Source organism: Gouania willdenowi, chromosome 10 (assembly GCF_900634775.1).
Source record: "Gouania willdenowi chromosome 10, fGouWil2.1, whole genome shotgun sequence".
Classification (NCBI taxonomy): domain Eukaryota; kingdom Metazoa; phylum Chordata; class Actinopteri; order Blenniiformes; family Gobiesocidae; genus Gouania; species Gouania willdenowi.
The window spans coordinates 23,271,076-23,290,125 of record NC_041053.1 but is presented as its reverse complement, the minus strand read 5'-3'; the positions used below and the strand labels follow the sequence as shown (position 1 = coordinate 23,290,125).

The following is a 19,050-nucleotide window of genomic DNA, read 5'->3' as shown; positions in this document are numbered from 1 at the left end:
GTGAATAATATGTTAAGGTTTCATTTATTCGAACAACTGTACCTCAAGATATCCACCTTGATCTCCTGCCAGTCTTCATCAGAGGCGTCTGTTGATTGTTTTGATGTTTCCTTTGCAGTGTCCTTGACCTCTGCATAATACTAGTAAAGGTGGATTTCCTGAGTAATAGTTGTCTGAATAAATTAAACCTTGACATATTGTTGAAAAAGAATCTTGCTGGAATTGAACCAGCACACTTTCTAACATTCATACGTATACTGATGTCTGCGGTCAAAACAGTTCATATTTATTGACAATGTACACTTTGGGTTTTTTTTCTGTTTCTCCTTTAAAGATGTAAATCTTCTAAACCTTATTCCTTCATCACTTTCAGTGTGATTGTTACTCCTCCAGCGTCACAGAGCTCAACTTCTTCCACCAGAGCATCGTCATGAGTTGGCAGATCTGGAGCCTTGTCTGCTTCACCTCCTGGATCCTCCTCCTCCTCATCTTCCTCAAAGTCGTCTGGATATTCAACTTGTTCCGATTCGTCAGAAGCTTTGGGAAACACAAACACAAACGTACATTTTTTAAAACAACTTTAAATAGGATATGCTTTACCACCTTCCTCACCAATGGACTGCGCATCATCGCTTCTTGAAGTTGAACTTGAGTGTTTGCTTTGTGGAGACAAACTTTCCTTTTCAAAGTCCTCAGAGTAAGAGCTGGCGTTGTGGCTGTCGACATCAGTCGACAAAGTATGGTTTGGTCCTGATGTCATGGCTGCTTTGGTTTCAGAACTATAAAGATCTGTCTTAAGGACAGATTCCAGGTGGTAACGCACAAAAGCGCTGCTCAGTATACATGAGGCACTTGGCCGATTTTCCGGCTTAAGGTTCAACATTGTCTGGAGTAAATGAGAAATATTTTCTGAGAAAACATTCGGCAACGGATCATATTGTCCTTTGCTGATCTTGAAGAATAAACTCATGAGATTTGAGGCTGTGAAAGGAGCTTTGAGAGCACAGATCTCATACAGGAGACAGCCCAGAGCCCAGATGTCAGACTTGCTGCTGTAGGGGACATCTTGGCACAGCTCTGGGCTGATGTAGCAGGGTGTCCCTACACAGGTGGAGGCCATGTCTGCTGTGGAGCTCAGTACTCTAGATATACCAAAGTCCCCCAGCTTCACAACACCTCGCTTTGTTAGAAGCACGTTAGACGTTTTGATGTCTCTGTGAATGACTTTGGCCGTGTGCACATAATCCACAGCGGTGGTGACCTGTACGAACCAGTTCATCACAGCGTCTTCTGTGAAAAACTCCAGTGGTTTCCTCTGTTTCACTCTGTCATCCAGAGTCCCACCGTCACAGTAGTCCATCACTATGTAAATAAAGCCGTCGTCATGGTTGACAAAAGCGTCGCTGCAGGTCACCACATGAGGGTGCTGCAGGCTCCTGATGACCTGGGCCTCGTGGAGAATGGCTTTGTGCGAGGAGGTGCGCGCGCTCCTGTCACGCACCGTGATCCTCTTCACCGCGCACAGACTCCTCCGCTCCACGTGCCTCATGAGGAAAACCTCAGCCTCTCCACCGCGGCCCAAACTCATGACTTTCTCATACTGCTCCATATTTAGTCCTGGGAACGAGGGAAGGAATGTTCAGCCTGGAAGAACGTCACGGAGGAGAGACGTTACGCGTTTGTGTGGGTTGTGGTTGCCATAGCAACGCGTCACACCACGAAAACTGCCTGCAAACTTTATAGTTTCATAGTGGCTTATTTCTTTTTATTTATTTACTCTTTATGTATGTATTATTATTATTATTCGGCTGGAAATCTGTAAATGTAATGAGCCAAAAAACCGCTGACAAATAATCTCACTTATCACGTTATTTTTTTTTTTAATTTTGTACATTTACGTTTTACACTAGTAGTATTTTTCTAACCAATTCATAGTTTGGCCTTTTGAATTTGAATTTTATTTCGACAGTCTTCAGAAAAAACAAACAAAAAAAAAAAAAAAAACAGAACCAACACTCAAAGTCTAACTAATCAGTGTGTAGGTTGAAGCAAAAGTGTATCCACACACCATCACAAAAAACAAAACAAGGCAAGATTACAAAAAGAATTATAATTAGGAAACTAATATTACTATTTTTACAATACACGTTCAAAATACTGTCCATTCTACACAAAGTTTTATGTATACAGCTTATGCACATCAAACATATATACATAGACGTACACACATATATACATACATACACATGCATTTACATATTAATATTTTACTATTTACTACACAAATTCAATCAATTCAATTGTAAATTTAAAATTTAGCGTGGCAAGATTTCAATTCAAAAATATACTCTCTCCCAATATATGCCTTTTATTATGTTTATTGAGTAAGTATTAATATATTTTATTCCAATTATATACATATTATATATTATTGCTGTCTTTGGTAAAATTGTTGCTCTTCTTTCTTATACTTACTAACACTATATGATTTTAAAAGCCTTTTAAAAAAACTTTAGTGATTTTTCTATAGCCAATAGTCTTTCTCAAATGAAAAAAAGAGTTACATGACCTAAATGCTTTTCACATGCATAAACACTGTTCCTTCACACAGTTATAACACCTATCTATTTGATTTAATTTATGAAAGTATAAGCCAACCTCCAGGCCAGACAATGTGACAAGTACTAAAAGCTCAAAGTGTCCATAAATACAAGTTTACAATGTTAACACAAGAACAACAACAACAAAAAAACTCCGTTTCCGGTTATGTGGGACTTCTGAGGGATGTAGAGTGGTGAAAAGTGTAAAAACTAAAAACACCTGTAAGTGCTGACACTAGGGGGCGGTACATTTTCAACTGCGAGCTCTGACGTCACCAAAGACGAAGAAGAACCAATCGTTGGTGTCCGTCTGCGCATGTCTTTCACAACAACATAGCTTTAGCACATGCTAGCGTTTCACTGTGGTTTATTTTTGTTTAAATTCACTATATCTACTTTCTGAAATGCCACCAAAAGGAAAGGGTGGTAAAGGTTAGTGAAATAAAATGAAACACTCACTGCGTAATGTCACGAAATACTGTCTTTTAACACTCAACAACAGCAGAGACTGTTGACTAGTTTGTATATTATTGCGTTATTTCTTTTTATGTTTGATTATTTTATTTTATTTTTTGTTGGTTTAGTGAAAGCTGGAGGTGCCTCAGGAGGCGCAGATGCTGAAAAGAAAGAAAAAGTCACAAAAGGAGGAACATCAGTGAAGGTAGAACATGTTAAACACCACATCATTTTATGTATAACTATGGAAACATATTTATCATTTTTATAAATAACCACGTTTACACATCTGTCACATTTGTATACATGAATACCTTTTTACAACACAACAAAGATAAAACAATTATATATTGACACTTGACAGCTTTGGTTGTTGTAAATATCAGTATTATATTTGTATTATTATTTATCTTTATTTTTTAAAAAATGCGTGCACTTGTATTTAATCCTTATTTAATTAATAGTCTGACTCTTTTACTTAATTATGTACATTTTTCTTCCTCTTTCTTTCTTTGTTTAGTGTTTATTCTTTTTATTTGTAATATTTCTTGAATTTCTGCATCTCAAGTAATTTCCCCCTGGGATAAATAAAGTATTATATATATTTATTACACTCCTATAGCAGTGATTTGCGATGTGGTTAGTTTTTTATTATACTGTTTTATTTCAAACAAATTGCAAATGTAATCATTAAATAAACAATATTACAATAAACAAAAGATTTGATGCAGATAACTTTCCTTCAGAAAAAAAACACAAACAAAACAATATTTACATATATTACTGCATAGTACATACACATAATTTTTGTGTTCAAAAGGGAGTGGGTGGAAGTATAAACTCATTAGTCAAACCCCTTTTCCTACATTACGGTAACAAATATTTTAATTTTCAGCACCCTGTTTTCCAACCATTGCTGCTGTTAATAAATAAATTTTGTCTCATCTTTATATGATTTTGATTCTAATACACATCACACACTCAAAATTGTCATACAACATGAATTATATTTTCTTTTAAATTACTTGATATTTGTAATCTTAATAATTTCCTATTTTACACAAACTCACAGACCTAAAATTAATTTTACTTCTCAATTTGTATCATCCCCTTTATAATGAGCTTTTGAAGGTTTTCCGGTAATAATTTATTCTTGAACTTGGAATAGATGTATTTAAAAGCATTTTAAAACAAGTAAATCCGCAAATTTAGGCAACTTTGACTTAAAGAACAATGGGTTGGTATGATCCAAATATGAAACTTTTAGTTTATGAACTAAAAGTTTAATATATTTAAGACTGTACTCATCTTCAGTTCATAACCTATCTGCATCTTCAGTAATGTATCCATGTGTGAGTGTTATTGTAGATTCTAACATATTCCACTGTAATAAAAACTACGGTACATGTTGTGCTCTGTTCTTGCTTCATTTATAGGTTCGACACATTCTCTGTGAGAAACATGGCAAGTGCATGGAAGCGATGGAAAAGCTGAAGGCTGGAGTCCGTTTCAGTGAAGTCGCGTCACAATACAGTGAAGACAAAGCCAGACAAGGAGTAAGCTGTTGAGCGTCGATCAAAATAATTTAAAAAACTACAATTCATATTAGTGCTGGCAATGCATCTTTGCTCACAACATGATTTAAGCTTTAAATTGGTTGATGAAAGAAAAGATACAGTCTAATTTATGTATTATGTTTTAGGAAGAGGTTATTTATTGATACTAAACAATTTACTCACTGTGATGCACATTTACAATACTTCACATCAACACCAGACCAACGCATCTACAGAGCTCTTTTACACGGGTCCCACGGATCCTTAAAAAGTCTTAAAAGGCATTAAATTCATGAATCTAAAAATAAAGCCTTAATAGTCATTAAAATGTCTTAAATCAATGTGTCAAAATTACAGTTATTAACACATAAGCATGCTATTATGATTGTAATTAGCCTCACATTTCAAAACAAATGGTAACATTAATTTTTTTTAAATGTATAAACAACATGGAAAATGTCAATTTAACAAAAATTGCGTGTCCAACAAATAATTTTCTTAATGGCTTTTATTTTTTGTATTTTTGTTGTTTTATAGATTTCTGGCTGTTTTTGTAGTTATTGTAGTGATTTTTGTTATTTTTTTCATGTATTTTACTCTCATTTTTTTTTTTTTTTTTTTTTTTTTTACTTTAGGGGCAGTCAGTTGCACGTCTGAACTAGACACTGGGGAAAAAAAATTCCTTAACCCTTTGTATTTGAAATAAATACAATTATGCTAAAATTTGATTTCAAATGGCAATAAAAAGTCTTGAATTTATTTTGACTAAAACTGTAGGAACCCTGTATTAACATGAGACCTACGTCCTTAAGACTGCTCTACTGTAAAGTGTCTTGAGATACCATTGGTTATGATTTGGCGCTATACAAATAAAAGATTGATTGATTGACGTTACGTTACGTTATAGAAGCATTTGTGATCTCTAAAAACATGATTACAGTGATATGTCTGTTGGTCATATTTAAAATGAACAAACGCATCTGTTTCAGGGTGATTTGGGGTGGATGACGCGAGGATCAATGGTTGGACCTTTCCAAGACGCTGCCTTCGCTCTGCCCACCAGCTCCATGGATAAACCCGTCTACACAGACCCTCCTGTAAAAACTAAGTTTGGGTACCACATTATCATGGTAGAAGGGAAAAAATAATGCAACTTCATTCACAAAGTCTGATTTGTTTGCTTTATTTGAGTTAACTTCTGTAAAAAAATGATCAAATTTGACCTTGTGTTTACAAACCAGTGAAGAAGATGTGGCTGGAGGGGAACACGGTGTAATGTTATGTGTACTAAAATACACAAAGCAATCCATTTTAAAGATAAATCAGTTTTACAATCAACAGATTTTTTTTTTTTTACCCACCCCTGCTCAATAACATTTGTGACAGTTTACCTACAAAAGGAAAATATACATTTTCATAAACATGTGATTCCGTGTGTTTAGAATAAAAAGTGATGATTGTGTTTTGGTGGGTTTTTTTTCCACTGTGGAGACACAACAACTGATATTGATCGAAGATCCATTCATTCATTTTTCAACCTGCTCGCTCCTTTTCAGGGTTGCGGGGTTCTACTGGTGCTTATCTTCAGCTGTTATCAGACGCTAGGTGGGGGGTATCGCCAGTCTATCACAGGGAAACACATACAGAGGCAGCCAAACACTCACACACTACACATTTACTTAACTAAATGTTTATGAAAATGGCAAAGATACAGTATGTTTTTGCGATTTATAGTCATTTAACATATTGATAATAAATATAAAGGATGGATACATACAAGTACTGCAAGTAATATTGTCTTAATGGAGGTGGTGATGCCCAGTTAGAACCTGTAAATGCTTTGAGATTGATCGATGTATCAGTCAGAGCTGTCTGTGCTTACATCTGCCATTTGTTTTAGATATAGAAATGTTATACATTTACATCAAACAGCACAGATATTCAACATTTGACTGTTTTGGCAATTTTAGAGACTTTAACAGTCATGTTGTGGGAAGAAGCCGGGGTACCCAGAGAACCCCCACGCAGCTCGGGGAGTACATTCAAACTCCACACAGAAAGGACCCAAATGTACACCCCAGGGCTTGAACCCAGGAGCCAGATGTGCTAACCATTCAGCCACTGTGTGCCATAATTATGATGTAGGATTTCAAAAGTTACTATCTCATAAGTCAGTCAAAGACTGTTTTTCCTCATTTTGCATAATTTGATAGCGTGGTTATTTATGGAAGCCTGTTCCTGCCAGGTAAAAAAAAAGCTAGGAAAAGTAAAATGATATTACAAAATGCGTCATAATGAGATACTATCTCATATTGACATACTAAGTAAAAATTAAGACTTAGTGTCTCGTATTTCTGACATAATTAACTCATAACTGAGATACTAAGTCATACCGTATTTTTCGGACTATAAGGCGCACTTAAAATCCTTTAATTTTCTCAAAAATCGACAGTGCGCCTTATAATCAGGTGCGCCTTATATATGAAATTAATATGTCGAAATGTTTTCGTACAACTTTGGTAAACTATGAAGCTGCACTGCTCGATGGATTTTTGGCGCTTTAGGGCTACCGTAGTCAGGCACCTCGCAGAGTGATATGTACCAGTACTGCGCTTCAACATACTGAACTGAAAAAGGGAGTGTAATGTTCTGTATTTTATGTGTTAAACCTGAACAATGTTGAGAATTTTGTTAATGAGTTGAATAAAGTTTGACTTATCTGACTATTTTGTTTCACTTAATGCATCTTAATAATAATAATAATAATAATAACAAACAGGTGCGCCTTATGTATGAAAAAAGACCCAGTCAGACCCATTCACTGATAGTCCGCCTTATAATCCGGTGCACCTTATAGTCCGAAAAATACGGTAATTATTAGATTTTTAAAATGTATTATTTTACTTTTCCTATTTTTTTTTTTTTTTAACTGGTGGAAATGAGTTTTCATAGTTTTTTGTAAAATAAGAAACGCAGTGTCCTCTTAAAAGGGGCAGTATTGTGAAAAAAATCACTTTATAATGTTTTTGCTACAGTGATATACTGTACATCCCTTTAGCCTCATTCAGAAGTTAAAAAAGTTCTGTTTCCTTCCTCCCTTCTTATTACACATTTTGTAAAAAGTCAGCTCCAAAAGGGCGAGTTGGATTTTTCTCGCTACTTGACGTCACCTAGCGGAAACTCCTCCTCCTGACAATCCTGGCTCCTCCTACCCTATAAGAATGTGAGCTCCTCCCTCTCAAATTACCTCACAATTAAACACTGCGGTTTAATATAGAATATATATTATACATTATTGTCATTTATTTAAAGCTATATACACACAATGTGTTATCTGCTTTTAACCCCTCCCTGAGGAGCAGAGGGCAGCAACGGTGTAGCAGTTCCATTTTTAGTATCTCTTTTACCAAAACAGTGGACTCTCATCTTGAATGGACTATTCCTGTAATAAGTTTGGAGAGGATAACAAGAAAGCGACATAGCAGCTCCGATGAGTGTTTGAAGCAGCTGACTCATGCAGGTGATTTACTCTGCTGCTGCTGAACACACACTTAAACAGTGTTTGTCTGACTCACAATCACAATAGCCACTTAAATACCTATGGGTTTTACTGTAATGTGCAGGTTGTTTTTTGGCTGAAAACATTAACAAGAGCGTGTGGATAGCAAAGAAAATTGCTAGTGATCAGCTGTTGTGTGGAGTCAATGTCTACAGACACGCCTACTTGTGAATATGCATAAGTAGGCCTCAAAACATCTTCTTTTTAGAACTGCTCAGAAAGTCACTTTTCGGAGGGCTAAAACTGGAAAACAGGCGCTTTTGGGGAAATAAACTATGTTGTTGGGTTTCTTAGAATAAATGGAGATGGGTGAAAATTAGCAAAATACTGGACTTTCAATGGCGTCTGGTGTAGTGAGACCTCCCATCAATGGGGGCAGCAGTGAGCACATTGCGTTCCAGGCTCGGCAGCATTAGGGCCGGTTTTTTCTTTTTTTTTTGGTTCATGGAGCCTCAATCGTTCCCGGAAGTGAATTAATTAACAATAAATTATTACCTTGTGCATATGACGGTGTACTGTATAAATAACGTAAATCAATGCAGTTATTGACGACAAATTACCTAAAACCCCAGTTTATGTCACTCGGAATCAATGGATTCTATTTGCCCGCTAATAACTTCCGGGAACTATTTGAGTTTTCCGGTGTCGTAACGCTCTCACGAAACGGCTTTGAGCAGCATCAGGAAGAGACAGTTCATGTCGTCACGCCTGATGATTGGCGAGGTAAGATGGCGGCGCCAGAGGATCCAGAGTTATCTCAGGCGCAGACCGAAAAACTCCTTCAGTTTCAGGTAGACAGCCCGTCCTTACCCACCAGCACACCTTTGTTCTAACCTTTGTGTTTCTGTAGGTTCAGAGTGTTTATTGACAGCTGTAAAGGCGCGTCTGTGTGTTTGTGTTGAAGCGTTGTTAACTTTAGCTAGAGCTAACGTTAGCTCTACTAGCCAACGTCAGCTAAGCTATATGTTAAGTTAGCAGAGTTTTTTTCAGCACAGTCATGACTAAGTTAGCATTATATTAGAACCACTGATACAACTCAGCGTGACTCTTTAAAGCTGGATGTGTTTCTGGTCGTTTAAAGACAAACTATGTTTGTCCTCACTGATTGAACGATAGCTCATCATTTAAAATGACGCTGAAGGATTTCAGAGCATTTTTGACGTTCACAGCGTCAATAATAAAACTAGTTCATGACTATTAGCCTCATGTAGTCATTTATTATTCAGCTTTTAAATGTTACCACACTTTGCAAGCGCTAATAGCTTTAGCTAAAATGTCACAACCACCCTGTAACTGGTTTGTCTCCGTTGCTTGCTGTTATTTATAATTAAGTGTTTGTTTTGTGCATAAAATATCCTCGAAATAATGCCATTTAGACAGTGGAGGTGGTGTCAAACCTCTGGGCTAAAACAAACACATGGTGGATGACTTCATTGGGTGTTAAATTACAAAAAGAGCATCGGATTACAAACAGAAATACTTACATTTTTCTTCTTTTTAACTCATTGGCTGCCAGCCATTTTCAGAACTAAACCCCTCTTCACTGCCATCCATTTTTGAGCATTTTGATTGATTTTTAAAGACCCGCAAGCACCGAACATTTTGTACTATGACAATCTAAAATCTAAACAATTCTCTGTTCAGACTATTTGAGTTGTGCAGGTCAACAGGTCATAGATTTCACAGTTGATTTTTTCATTTGAAAAAGCCTTTACACAGGCCATTTTTTAAAATTAATTCACTTAATTGATAGTTTAATTTGGTTGCTGTACTATAACTAGGATATTCAATTACAAAGGTCCCTAACTGTAAGTGTAAAACTGAAAATTGCTGAAATAACACTACAAGTTGGCAGCAGTCTGAAAAAAACAAAGCACTGCAAACCAGGTAGATGTACATAAAACAAACTCAAACTCAGGAGCAGTCATTTGACAAATAAATCAACAGTTCTTGTTGAGAAAGATTACTAATATTCTGGCAACTAGGTCCTGCGTGACCTAGTCGCTCTAAGTTTAAAAAAAAAATTGAATTATTTAAAACGACTTAAAGCAACAACTTCCCTGGCCGTCACTGTCTGTAGAGCCGAGGCAGCGGAGGGCTGTACTACACTTTCTCAATTTACCGGGACAAAATTAAAGCTGTTAACTTCTTGAATAAGCCTACATTCTGGGTGAACTCATCCTTTAGTAACTCCAGTAGTTGATCATTTAAATCTGTCTATGATATGGCCGGAGAAGAAGTGATTAGCCCACTCTCTCCCCTGTCAGCGGGTCCGCAGACACACACACACTGAGTCTGTTCTTTGATCGTCACGTCGCTGGAGCGATGGGGTGACCAAAAAGCGCCACTATATTAAAGTGACTGCAGTCGCGCTTGGTGTGAACGCACTTATTCGGAACCGGTTCACATTTGTAGGGCTGCCAACTTTGGTCGTTTAGTCGACTAATTGGTCTATGCCGTCGTGGTCGACCAAGATTTTCATTGGTCAACCAGCAATGATAACAGTTTCAATACCGTTTAAAGAAAAAAATTGCAATGCACTTATAAGGATTAAATATCAAATATAATTTATTTAATGCCTAAACAGGATTCTGTGTCCAGCAACAGCTCTGTAAGTGCGTGCTGCGCTGCAAAAAGAAAAAAAGAAAGTGTTGCTTTTCAGCTGTCAGTGCAGTGGACTGTCCTCAGAGCAGAGAGGGAAAGAATGAAGACGTACACTATTGAATCAATCCTCCTTCTGCACAAGAACATGGATTATCCTTATATTTGATTATGTAAATAGATCCACTGCTGTCTCTGGCGCAGCCGGCACATTGCGCACCTGTGTGTTTGATGTGCTGGTTTCCCCCTTGCGCTGATCTGATGTTGAAATTAACAGTTTATTAATAAAAGCAGGCTTACCACTAAAACAAGCGTAAATATCTATTTTGTATGAGGGGAAAAATAGGTTTTAATTGTCGGTTTCAGGTTTCTGGTCTGTCGGACCTGCAGGTTTCACTTTTGCTTTGTCTGATTCTGGTCAAAGCTTGATTAATGTTCATATCATAAATAGTCTGTGTTTAAAAGCAAATCAGCGCCACAAAAAGCCAAAACTAAATATTTGTCTCTTTTTCCTTTGCCTCGTCCTCCTCTGCACCTGCTCATTCATTCTCCTCTTTATTTATTTATTTTTTGGTCGGCTAATCATTTTCTTGGTTGACTACAGCCCAGTACCCTATTTGGAACCGGATCTCGGTGCCCAACCCTATCTATGGGTGAAAAGTACAACAATTATGTCAGTATTAACTTTTTTCAGGAATTTTACTTGGATCTCCTGACAGTTTATTTATTATTTATTTATTCAGTTTATTTCCGACATGGTTACATTCACTTTTTTTTTTTTTACATTTTTTTTTTTGTACATGCCGAAAAAGGAGACGAGAGAAGCAGTTTGCTTATCTGGGTCCCGTCCCCTGTTTTACCATCGCAAATTTACATGGGTTTACTTGTCTCTCTGGTCAAACATTCTTGAGTTGTTCTGAACAGTCCTTTTTTGTGTATTCTCATCTGTAGTCAGTGTTGTCTTTTTTTTTTTTTTATTCCTCCTCCTCTCTATCGTTGTTCGTGTTGGCCTTGTTCCCTGTTGACTGTCAACTGTCGGTCTTCCTCAGAGGCATCTGCTGATCGCTTTGATATGACTGTCGAAACTTGTCAGGAGATCACAATACATTTCCTGAAAAAAATTGTGAACAAATTAAACCTTAACATATAATAAAATAAAAAAGACAAAATTAATTTGCTGGAATTAATTATATATTAGCTCCTGATACAAGAGGATCATATCCACTTTGATTTGATCCTGTCCTCCCTCCAATAAATCTGAATCAGAATCAGAATTCCTTTAGTAACCCCTGGGGGATTTTGTTACAGCCGCTCAAGAAAGTATCACAAAAAAAAGGATAAACGTTAAATAAGTGTAATATTAAATAAAAAGACTTTAAAAATAAGGATTCGATACACACACATTACAGTAGTAAAAAACAAAGTAAAGTAAGAGAGTAAATATTTGCACAGCAATATATTGATCTTTGCCAATAGATAAGGATACAATATTGGCATAGTTTCGGAAGTGAATTTGTGTCGGGGCACCCCTAATATAAGCTATAGTGGAACTCTTGATAGTGATTTTGATTGGTCACAGACATAAAATTAAATGTCAGAATTATCCACTCAACCAGTTTTTTTTTTAACATGTGCCTTAGTAATTTATCATGTTTTTATTCCCTCTTCTGTCATTTATATGTTTATTCAGTTGCTGTACTGTGATACTGCTGTTACAACACTCTTGTAGAAGATATATATATTTTATCTTAATGAGCGTTTTCTGGTGTGTGTTTTTTTAAATTTTTTACAGGATTTAACTGGTTTGGAATCCATGGACCAATGTCGCCGAACATTAGAGCAGCATAACTGGAATATTGAGGTGAAATTTGAAATATTTGTCACTCTGCTTATTACTTCCATGTGTGTGTGACAGTTTCAATGTGCGACTTAAGGTTCACCAACGGATTAAATGTTAAAATAAAAATAATTAACCCTAACAGTATCTGTGATTCCCACTGCTGTACATATGTTACTTAACAGACAGATGTGGTTTTATTAGTAGATATAATATATTTAAAATACTAATACCCTGGGTTAATACCCAAGGCTACCGTGGCCTAACTACCCATGGTGGCAGTCTCTGACGCTACCTCAGTTGTTGGAGACAACTTGATAAATCTCGATATTTTTAGCTCAATAAAGTTTCACCAGAAACACAATCCTGGGTTAGATTTGCCGATGAAAAATGCCACACAGACATTAATTGACAAACAGCAGCACAATATGTGCCACTATTGGCTTTTTCTCCTCTAAGGCAGTGGTCATCAACTTTTTTTGCCCCACAGACCGGTTAAACATAACTTCAACATAGGATATGCCTAAAAAACAAATATATATTGCATGAAAAATACAACTCACCATTGCTTCTGTTCATCTTGTTCACACTTTTTTTTTGTACAAAATACTCCAAAGTCTTGTCTTTAATGCAGAATGTTTGGTCTCCAAGTGGCAAAACATTTTTGAAGGCTTCATTGCCAGAGTGGGCTTGGTGCGTGGGAACTACCTGTCTCAATAAATCCATATTTCAAGTGGGACTCCTCGTATTGTCTGTTAAATGCAGCTTTCTTTTTCTTTGAAGTCATAGGCTCTTCTATCTCCTGACTGGCTCTTTTACCCTGCTCAAAGATCCTTGTTTTTTTGTAATTTTGATGTCTTGGAGGTTTCACCTTAGTGATAATTTACCGGCCGTAGCATCCCCTTAAGTGTGCTTAAAGGGGATGCTTCGGCCGGTGACCGAAGCAGGCACCTTGACATGCGTCTAGAGTGAGGGATAAATAGATGTAGCAGAGAGAGTCTGGTTAATTTTCCAAAATAAAACATTGTTCAGGCTCAGATAAGAAATACAACGGAAATAATGTTAAATTATATATTCTTTCTGTTCGACCCAGTACCAATTGACCTCTGCTCTAAGGGACAGTACGTGTAAGTTCTATAGTGCGTCTTAATTAGGGGAAGGTCTGGGTTAGGACACACTCAGAAATTAATTTAACTGCTTTTCATGCTGTTCTGGGAAGTAACAGAAGCAGCGACTCCTAAAACAATTATTTTAATACAAAATAAGCTATAAAAATATATATTGCAGAAGTATGGAAAAATTGTAAAATATACTGTTTAACTGTACTCTATGAGGGGGAAGGGTTAATTCACAATATTATACTCCTAAAATAATTTTGACAATCTCTCAACATCATTTATTAAGTGAGTTTATGATTAGTTGACAAAACAAAGCAATTTGAAGTATTTCAGAATATGGCTTCATGCGATAGAAAGGGGTTAATATTATGAGTTGCCCAACATCACCCCCCTAATTCATTATAAGCATGCCCTAGACCAGTGATTCTCAATTGGTGGGTCAGCTGGTCAAAAATGAATAAATATTCATGCCATATTGGACTTGCCTTTTATTTTGAAAGAAACTTTTCTTTTGACAGGCATGCTGTGAAATGTATGTTGCAAAGGAAAATATATAGATTCATGTTTTAAAAAAAGAGAATGTGTGTTTATAGCTATTTTTTTAAAAACATGGGTTGTGATTTAATGGCCGTGGAAAAATGTGGGTCCCAGGGTAAAACCAGTTGAGAACCCCTGCCCTAGACTACCAAAAACAAGTGAAAAAAAAAAACTTTATCTGACGAAACCATGTTCACTGAAATTTTTTGGGTTTGGCTCCCGGACTAATCGGAAAGAGTGGGAGACAGTTATGTTTGTACCTAGTGTTTAAAAGGCCAAAACTCCCCCTGATTCAAAGTAGGGGTGTGCCAAAATATTGATGCGACAATATATTCTGATATTTTGTCTTGTAGTATGATATCGATTCACTCCCGCCAAATAACAATTTTTTTTTTTAGTACTAAGGACATGGTGGTCAGTATAAGTTAAAATGTGTTCCCAGGTTTTCATAGACCACCCAGTTGTTTATATTATAATGCACTGACCGAAATGTTTATTTTTCATATGCAGTGAAATTTTCCAGTTTTCATGTTTGTTAAGCAGCACTGATGTGTGTCCATGTTTACAGAGAAGTTGATAACACTAGCACTGAAATGAGTATTTTCGGCATTCATTCTGTTTTTAATGATTTAAAGTTAATTTGCACAAACATCATTAATGATATTTTGGTGAAGCATTATTTTATATCAGTCTTTCCTTAAAGACTTAAATATAACACAAGGACATGTGACTAGTTGTGGTCAATGTGTGTTAAGAATAGCCACTGTGCAGTATACGCTTTGTTTTACTTGGCTGTCATTCATGTGAAATTGATTGACAATGTTTTGTAATTCCTGTGAAATGGATTCAGTGCAGTCAATACATTCTGATTTTCTTCAGTGACCCATATCGTAATGTATCGTTGATTAAAATTTGCTGCAATATATCGATTATTGCAGAATCACTGTATCGTGATATCGTTATCATAGGCAAAAATATCGTGATATATTGTATCGCGAGGTACCTGGTGATGCCCAGCTGTAATTCAAAGGAACACTAACTACTAATGATATCTGAGAAATGGCTACAACTCCACTCTTGAATGGTAACCGTCATATGACTACCATCTTTTGGCACAAAGGATGGTTAACATCACATCCCACGTTTTATGATTCATTCTGGCTTTACATTAAGTTTTTTGTGTGTTTTAAAATGAGTTGTTTAGTGTTCAGTGAGTCATTAGTATCTGTAGAGTTTGTATTTACAAGAACAGTGTTTTTTTTTTTTTTTCTGTTTCAGGCAGCAGTACAAGACAGACTCAATGAGCAGGAAGGAGTACCCAGTGTGTTCAACCCTCCACCTGCCGACCACTGCAGGTCAATACAGCAGACCATAGAGTATATAGTACTTGTCTCAAGGCCCACAACCCAGGGTACGTCTGCAGCCTCTCCCTGAGAGAGAATAACCATTGTTCACATTAAAATTAATGTAACTATTTACGTCCTGTTGTGATCTGTAAAGTCTGTAGGGGTGTATTTTTTTGCAGGGGTTATTAGGATGAGTTACTACTTGATAATGCCTACCGTTCAGGGTTACATAACTACACACTTCTGGACATATTAGGTATGTTTTAAACCTGTTTGAATTGAGTTTGTCATCAGCTGTGAGTGAAGTGAATCAACATGTTGCCCTGTACGTTGTTCCCAAGGTTGCCCTGCGGTTTGTCCGGCAGATCCTCGTGGTCGTGTTACAGATCCCGTCGGAGACGTTGTATCTTTCATAAATATTTTGAGGAGAAATATGGTCGATCGCACCCCGTATTCTACCAGGGAACACTACAGCAGGTGAGCAGAAACCACAAACACACGCACACCTTTCTTTACGCCCCTCAAATGAGAAATCTGCGATACTTTACAGTGCACTCCTTTTGTGTGTTGTGATGAATTCAGGCACTAAATGATGCCAAGCGAGAGCTTCGCTACCTCTTGGTGTACCTTCACGGCGACGACCATCAAGACACAGATGAGTTTTGCCGGTAAAGTTTTAATTGTCGTTTTCCACACGCTGTAGTGTTCATAGTGTAAGTTACACATGGAATTAACGTTTCCCATAAATCTCTCAGCTCTACTTTATGCACAGAAGAGGTCGTAACTTTCCTCAATTCGCGAATGCTGTTCTGGGCCTGTTCAACCAGCAAGCCGGAGGGCTTTAGAGGTGAGAGCATTTCTTTGCTAATATTCAGCTGCATCAGTGCAGCTCTACTATTAAACTGTTATTGGCATGTTGGTGCCAATAATATAAAAGCCTTGATCACACACAAATATTTTTCTTGTCCTGGTTTATTTTTGACATATTTCAATACTTTTTAAACAAATTTTTTTTTTTTTTTTTTAACTAATATTAATGTCATGCTTTTTGGTCACCCTGCTTTTATTTGCAAATAGAAAGCACTGAAAGAGCGCAGATCTCACATTACATTGTCACCTAAATGTTACATGTGGAATATTGATCGGGACCCCGCCCCTCCACAATGCTTGTTCCTTTATACCCGTTCAGATTTTTCCTGAAAATTTCAACTAATTTTCTCCATTAGTTTTTTTCAGTTAGACTGTTCATAGGCAAATAAATAAATGCCGGCATTAACATAGCCTGCTTTTTGGAGGTCAATAAACCTATTCTAGTTTTAATCAGGAAAAATAAATAGTTGTTGATAATAGGGCTGTAGTCAATCAAGGATTTGGTTGGTATACCAAGACTATGGCACACGATTAGTCTATCAAAACAAAACTGAGAATGAATGAGCAGGTGCAGAAGAGGACGAGGAGAAAGAAAAAGAGAAATATTCTGTTTTGGCTTTTTGTGGTGCCGATTTGCTTTTAAACACAGACCATTTCTGATATGAACCTCATTCAAGCTTTGACCGGAACCTGACAAAGCAAAAGTGAAACCTACAGTTCCAACAGACAGGTATTTATATCCGTGGCCTGACCTGAAACCGACAATTAAAACCTATTTTTTCTTCATACAAATGACATTAATACGTTTGTTTTAGTGGTAAGCCTGCTCTTATTAATAAACTGTTAATGTCAACATCAGAGGATCTATTTACATAATCAAATATAAGGGTAATCCATGTTATTGTGCAGAAAAAGTATTGATTCAATAGTGGATGGTTGTGCTTCAAGCCTGGCTTAATTAATTCCCTCTCTGATCTGCTCTGATGACTTTTTTTTTGTTCATCCAGCACTCACTCACACAGCTGTTGCTGGACATAGAATCATGTTTAGGCAATAAATGAATTAAATTTGATATTTAATCCTTATCATCTATTTAAGTGCATTGCATTTTTTTTAACCATATTGAAACTGATACCATTGCTGGTCGACCAATGAAAATCTTGGTCGACCACAACAGCATAGACCAATTGGTTGACGAAACAACCAAAGTTGGCAGCCCTAGTTGATAAAACTATTACATAAGTTTTTAGCTAACAGAATCAATACTGAAGCATTGAATGAACATAACATTTGTTTCTTATTTTATGCAGCCTGGACTGTTGAGATATTGTGACTCAGTAAAGATATTTTTGTTTCTTCTTTTTTCTTTCTTTGGGCATCTTCTAGTGTCCCAGGCATTGTGAGAGAAACACCTACCCATTCCTGGCAATGATCATGCTGAAGGACCGCAAATGACTGTGGTGGGCAGACTGGAGGGTCTCATCCAGTCAGAAGACCTCATCAACCAGCTCACATTCATCATGGAGGCCAACCAGACGTATCTGATGTCAGAGCGCCTCGAACGGTACAGGAAGCGTGCATTAACGCTGGTTTAACCCAGTTTCAGTTGATCACACTTATGATGGTCTGTTTATTTGAAGCATGTGGTTGTGTTGATTCTTTTGACTGCAACTAGGGAAAACATCCTCAAATTAAGAAAATCATTAACTGTAATGACCTGCTTAATAGAAACACAGTTCAAATGAACACATTCTTAGATTAGAGCACGTGTCAATCCGGCCCTTTGGAGCATCCAATTCGAAATGAGAGAAAACATGAATCGTTGTGTAAATGAAACTCAACAGCACATATTTATAAATACTTTTTTAAACTGACATACGTGTAAACATGTAGGTTTTAGTGCCCCAGGATTCATATTTAGTGAGTGTAAATACAGACTGGTGTGGTTGGTTTCAGGGAAGAGAGGAATCAAACCCAGGTGCTGAGGCGCAGCAGGACGAGGCCTACCTGGCTTCACTACGGGCCGACCAGAGAAGGAGCGTAAGAAGAGGGAGGAGCAGGAGCAGGGCAAGAAGAGGAGGAGAAGGTCGACGAGTGCTCTTGCTGAGGAGCGGCGACGGCGAGTGAGTGATGAGTGTCTCTTAAAAATTAAACGATATCGTTGTACTGAAAGCGCTGACTCACCTCATATAGACCAGGTGATCAGTAAAATTAGTAGAGCTATTGCTGTGGTCAGAAGGTGCTCTTACTTTGTCTCTCCAGTAATTATAAAAACTGGGTAGTTAAATCCCTTGTTATTGATATTGAATATTGTCTAACTATATGGTCTGCTGCAAATAGAACAGAAAGCAAGGCTTCAAGTCGTCCAAAACAAGGGACCTGCCTAGTGTTAGTGTCCTTTCTTTACTAGTGTGAAAGAAATGCATGTATCTTGTCTTGGCCTTGTGCCAAGACAAGATACAATACAACCTACTGTTTAATTTGAAATGAAATTAATTCTGATCAGTAAAGCAGCTTGAAGTTTGAAATATAGTAAACCACACATTCTATGAGGCGTGCTTCTGGTCATG

At 37.0% G+C, this 19,050-nt stretch overlaps 3 protein-coding genes across 3 annotated transcripts; 2 read left to right on the top strand and 1 right to left on the bottom strand.

Moving 5' to 3' along the window:
* Positions 1–303: 303 nt before the first annotated feature.
* On the bottom strand, positions 304–1,688 carry nek12 (NIMA-related kinase 12). Its single transcript, XM_028460177.1, has 2 exons — positions 613–1,688; positions 304–537 (listed from the first exon to the last, which is right to left on the bottom strand). The coding sequence occupies exons 1-2, from the start codon at positions 1,607–1,609 to the stop codon at positions 353–355; spliced, it is 1,182 nt and encodes a 393-aa protein (XP_028315978.1). The 5' UTR covers positions 1,610–1,688; the 3' UTR covers positions 304–352.
* Positions 1,689–2,888: 1,200 nt separating this feature from the next.
* On the top strand, positions 2,889–6,074 carry pin4 (protein (peptidylprolyl cis/trans isomerase) NIMA-interacting, 4 (parvulin)). Its single transcript, XM_028459984.1, has 4 exons — positions 2,889–3,032; positions 3,185–3,261; positions 4,493–4,612; positions 5,602–6,074. The coding sequence occupies exons 1-4, from the start codon at positions 3,005–3,007 to the stop codon at positions 5,758–5,760; spliced, it is 384 nt and encodes a 127-aa protein (XP_028315785.1). The 5' UTR covers positions 2,889–3,004; the 3' UTR covers positions 5,761–6,074.
* A 2,696-nt stretch (positions 6,075–8,770) lies between these two features.
* faf2 (Fas associated factor family member 2) lies at positions 8,771–19,029 on the top strand. The gene is given in 17 exon segments (XM_028459855.1): positions 8,771–8,962; positions 12,565–12,633; positions 15,543–15,603; positions 15,606–15,648; positions 15,650–15,675; positions 15,790–15,834; positions 15,917–15,970; positions 15,973–16,026; positions 16,029–16,087; positions 16,193–16,278; positions 16,366–16,457; positions 17,867–17,886; positions 17,888–17,927; positions 17,930–18,044; positions 18,437–18,465; positions 18,468–18,506; positions 18,509–19,029. Coding segments are annotated over 17 exon segments (1,149 nt in total). The 5' UTR covers positions 8,771–8,899; the 3' UTR covers positions 18,763–19,029.
* The last annotated feature ends 21 nt before the right edge of the window (positions 19,030–19,050 follow it).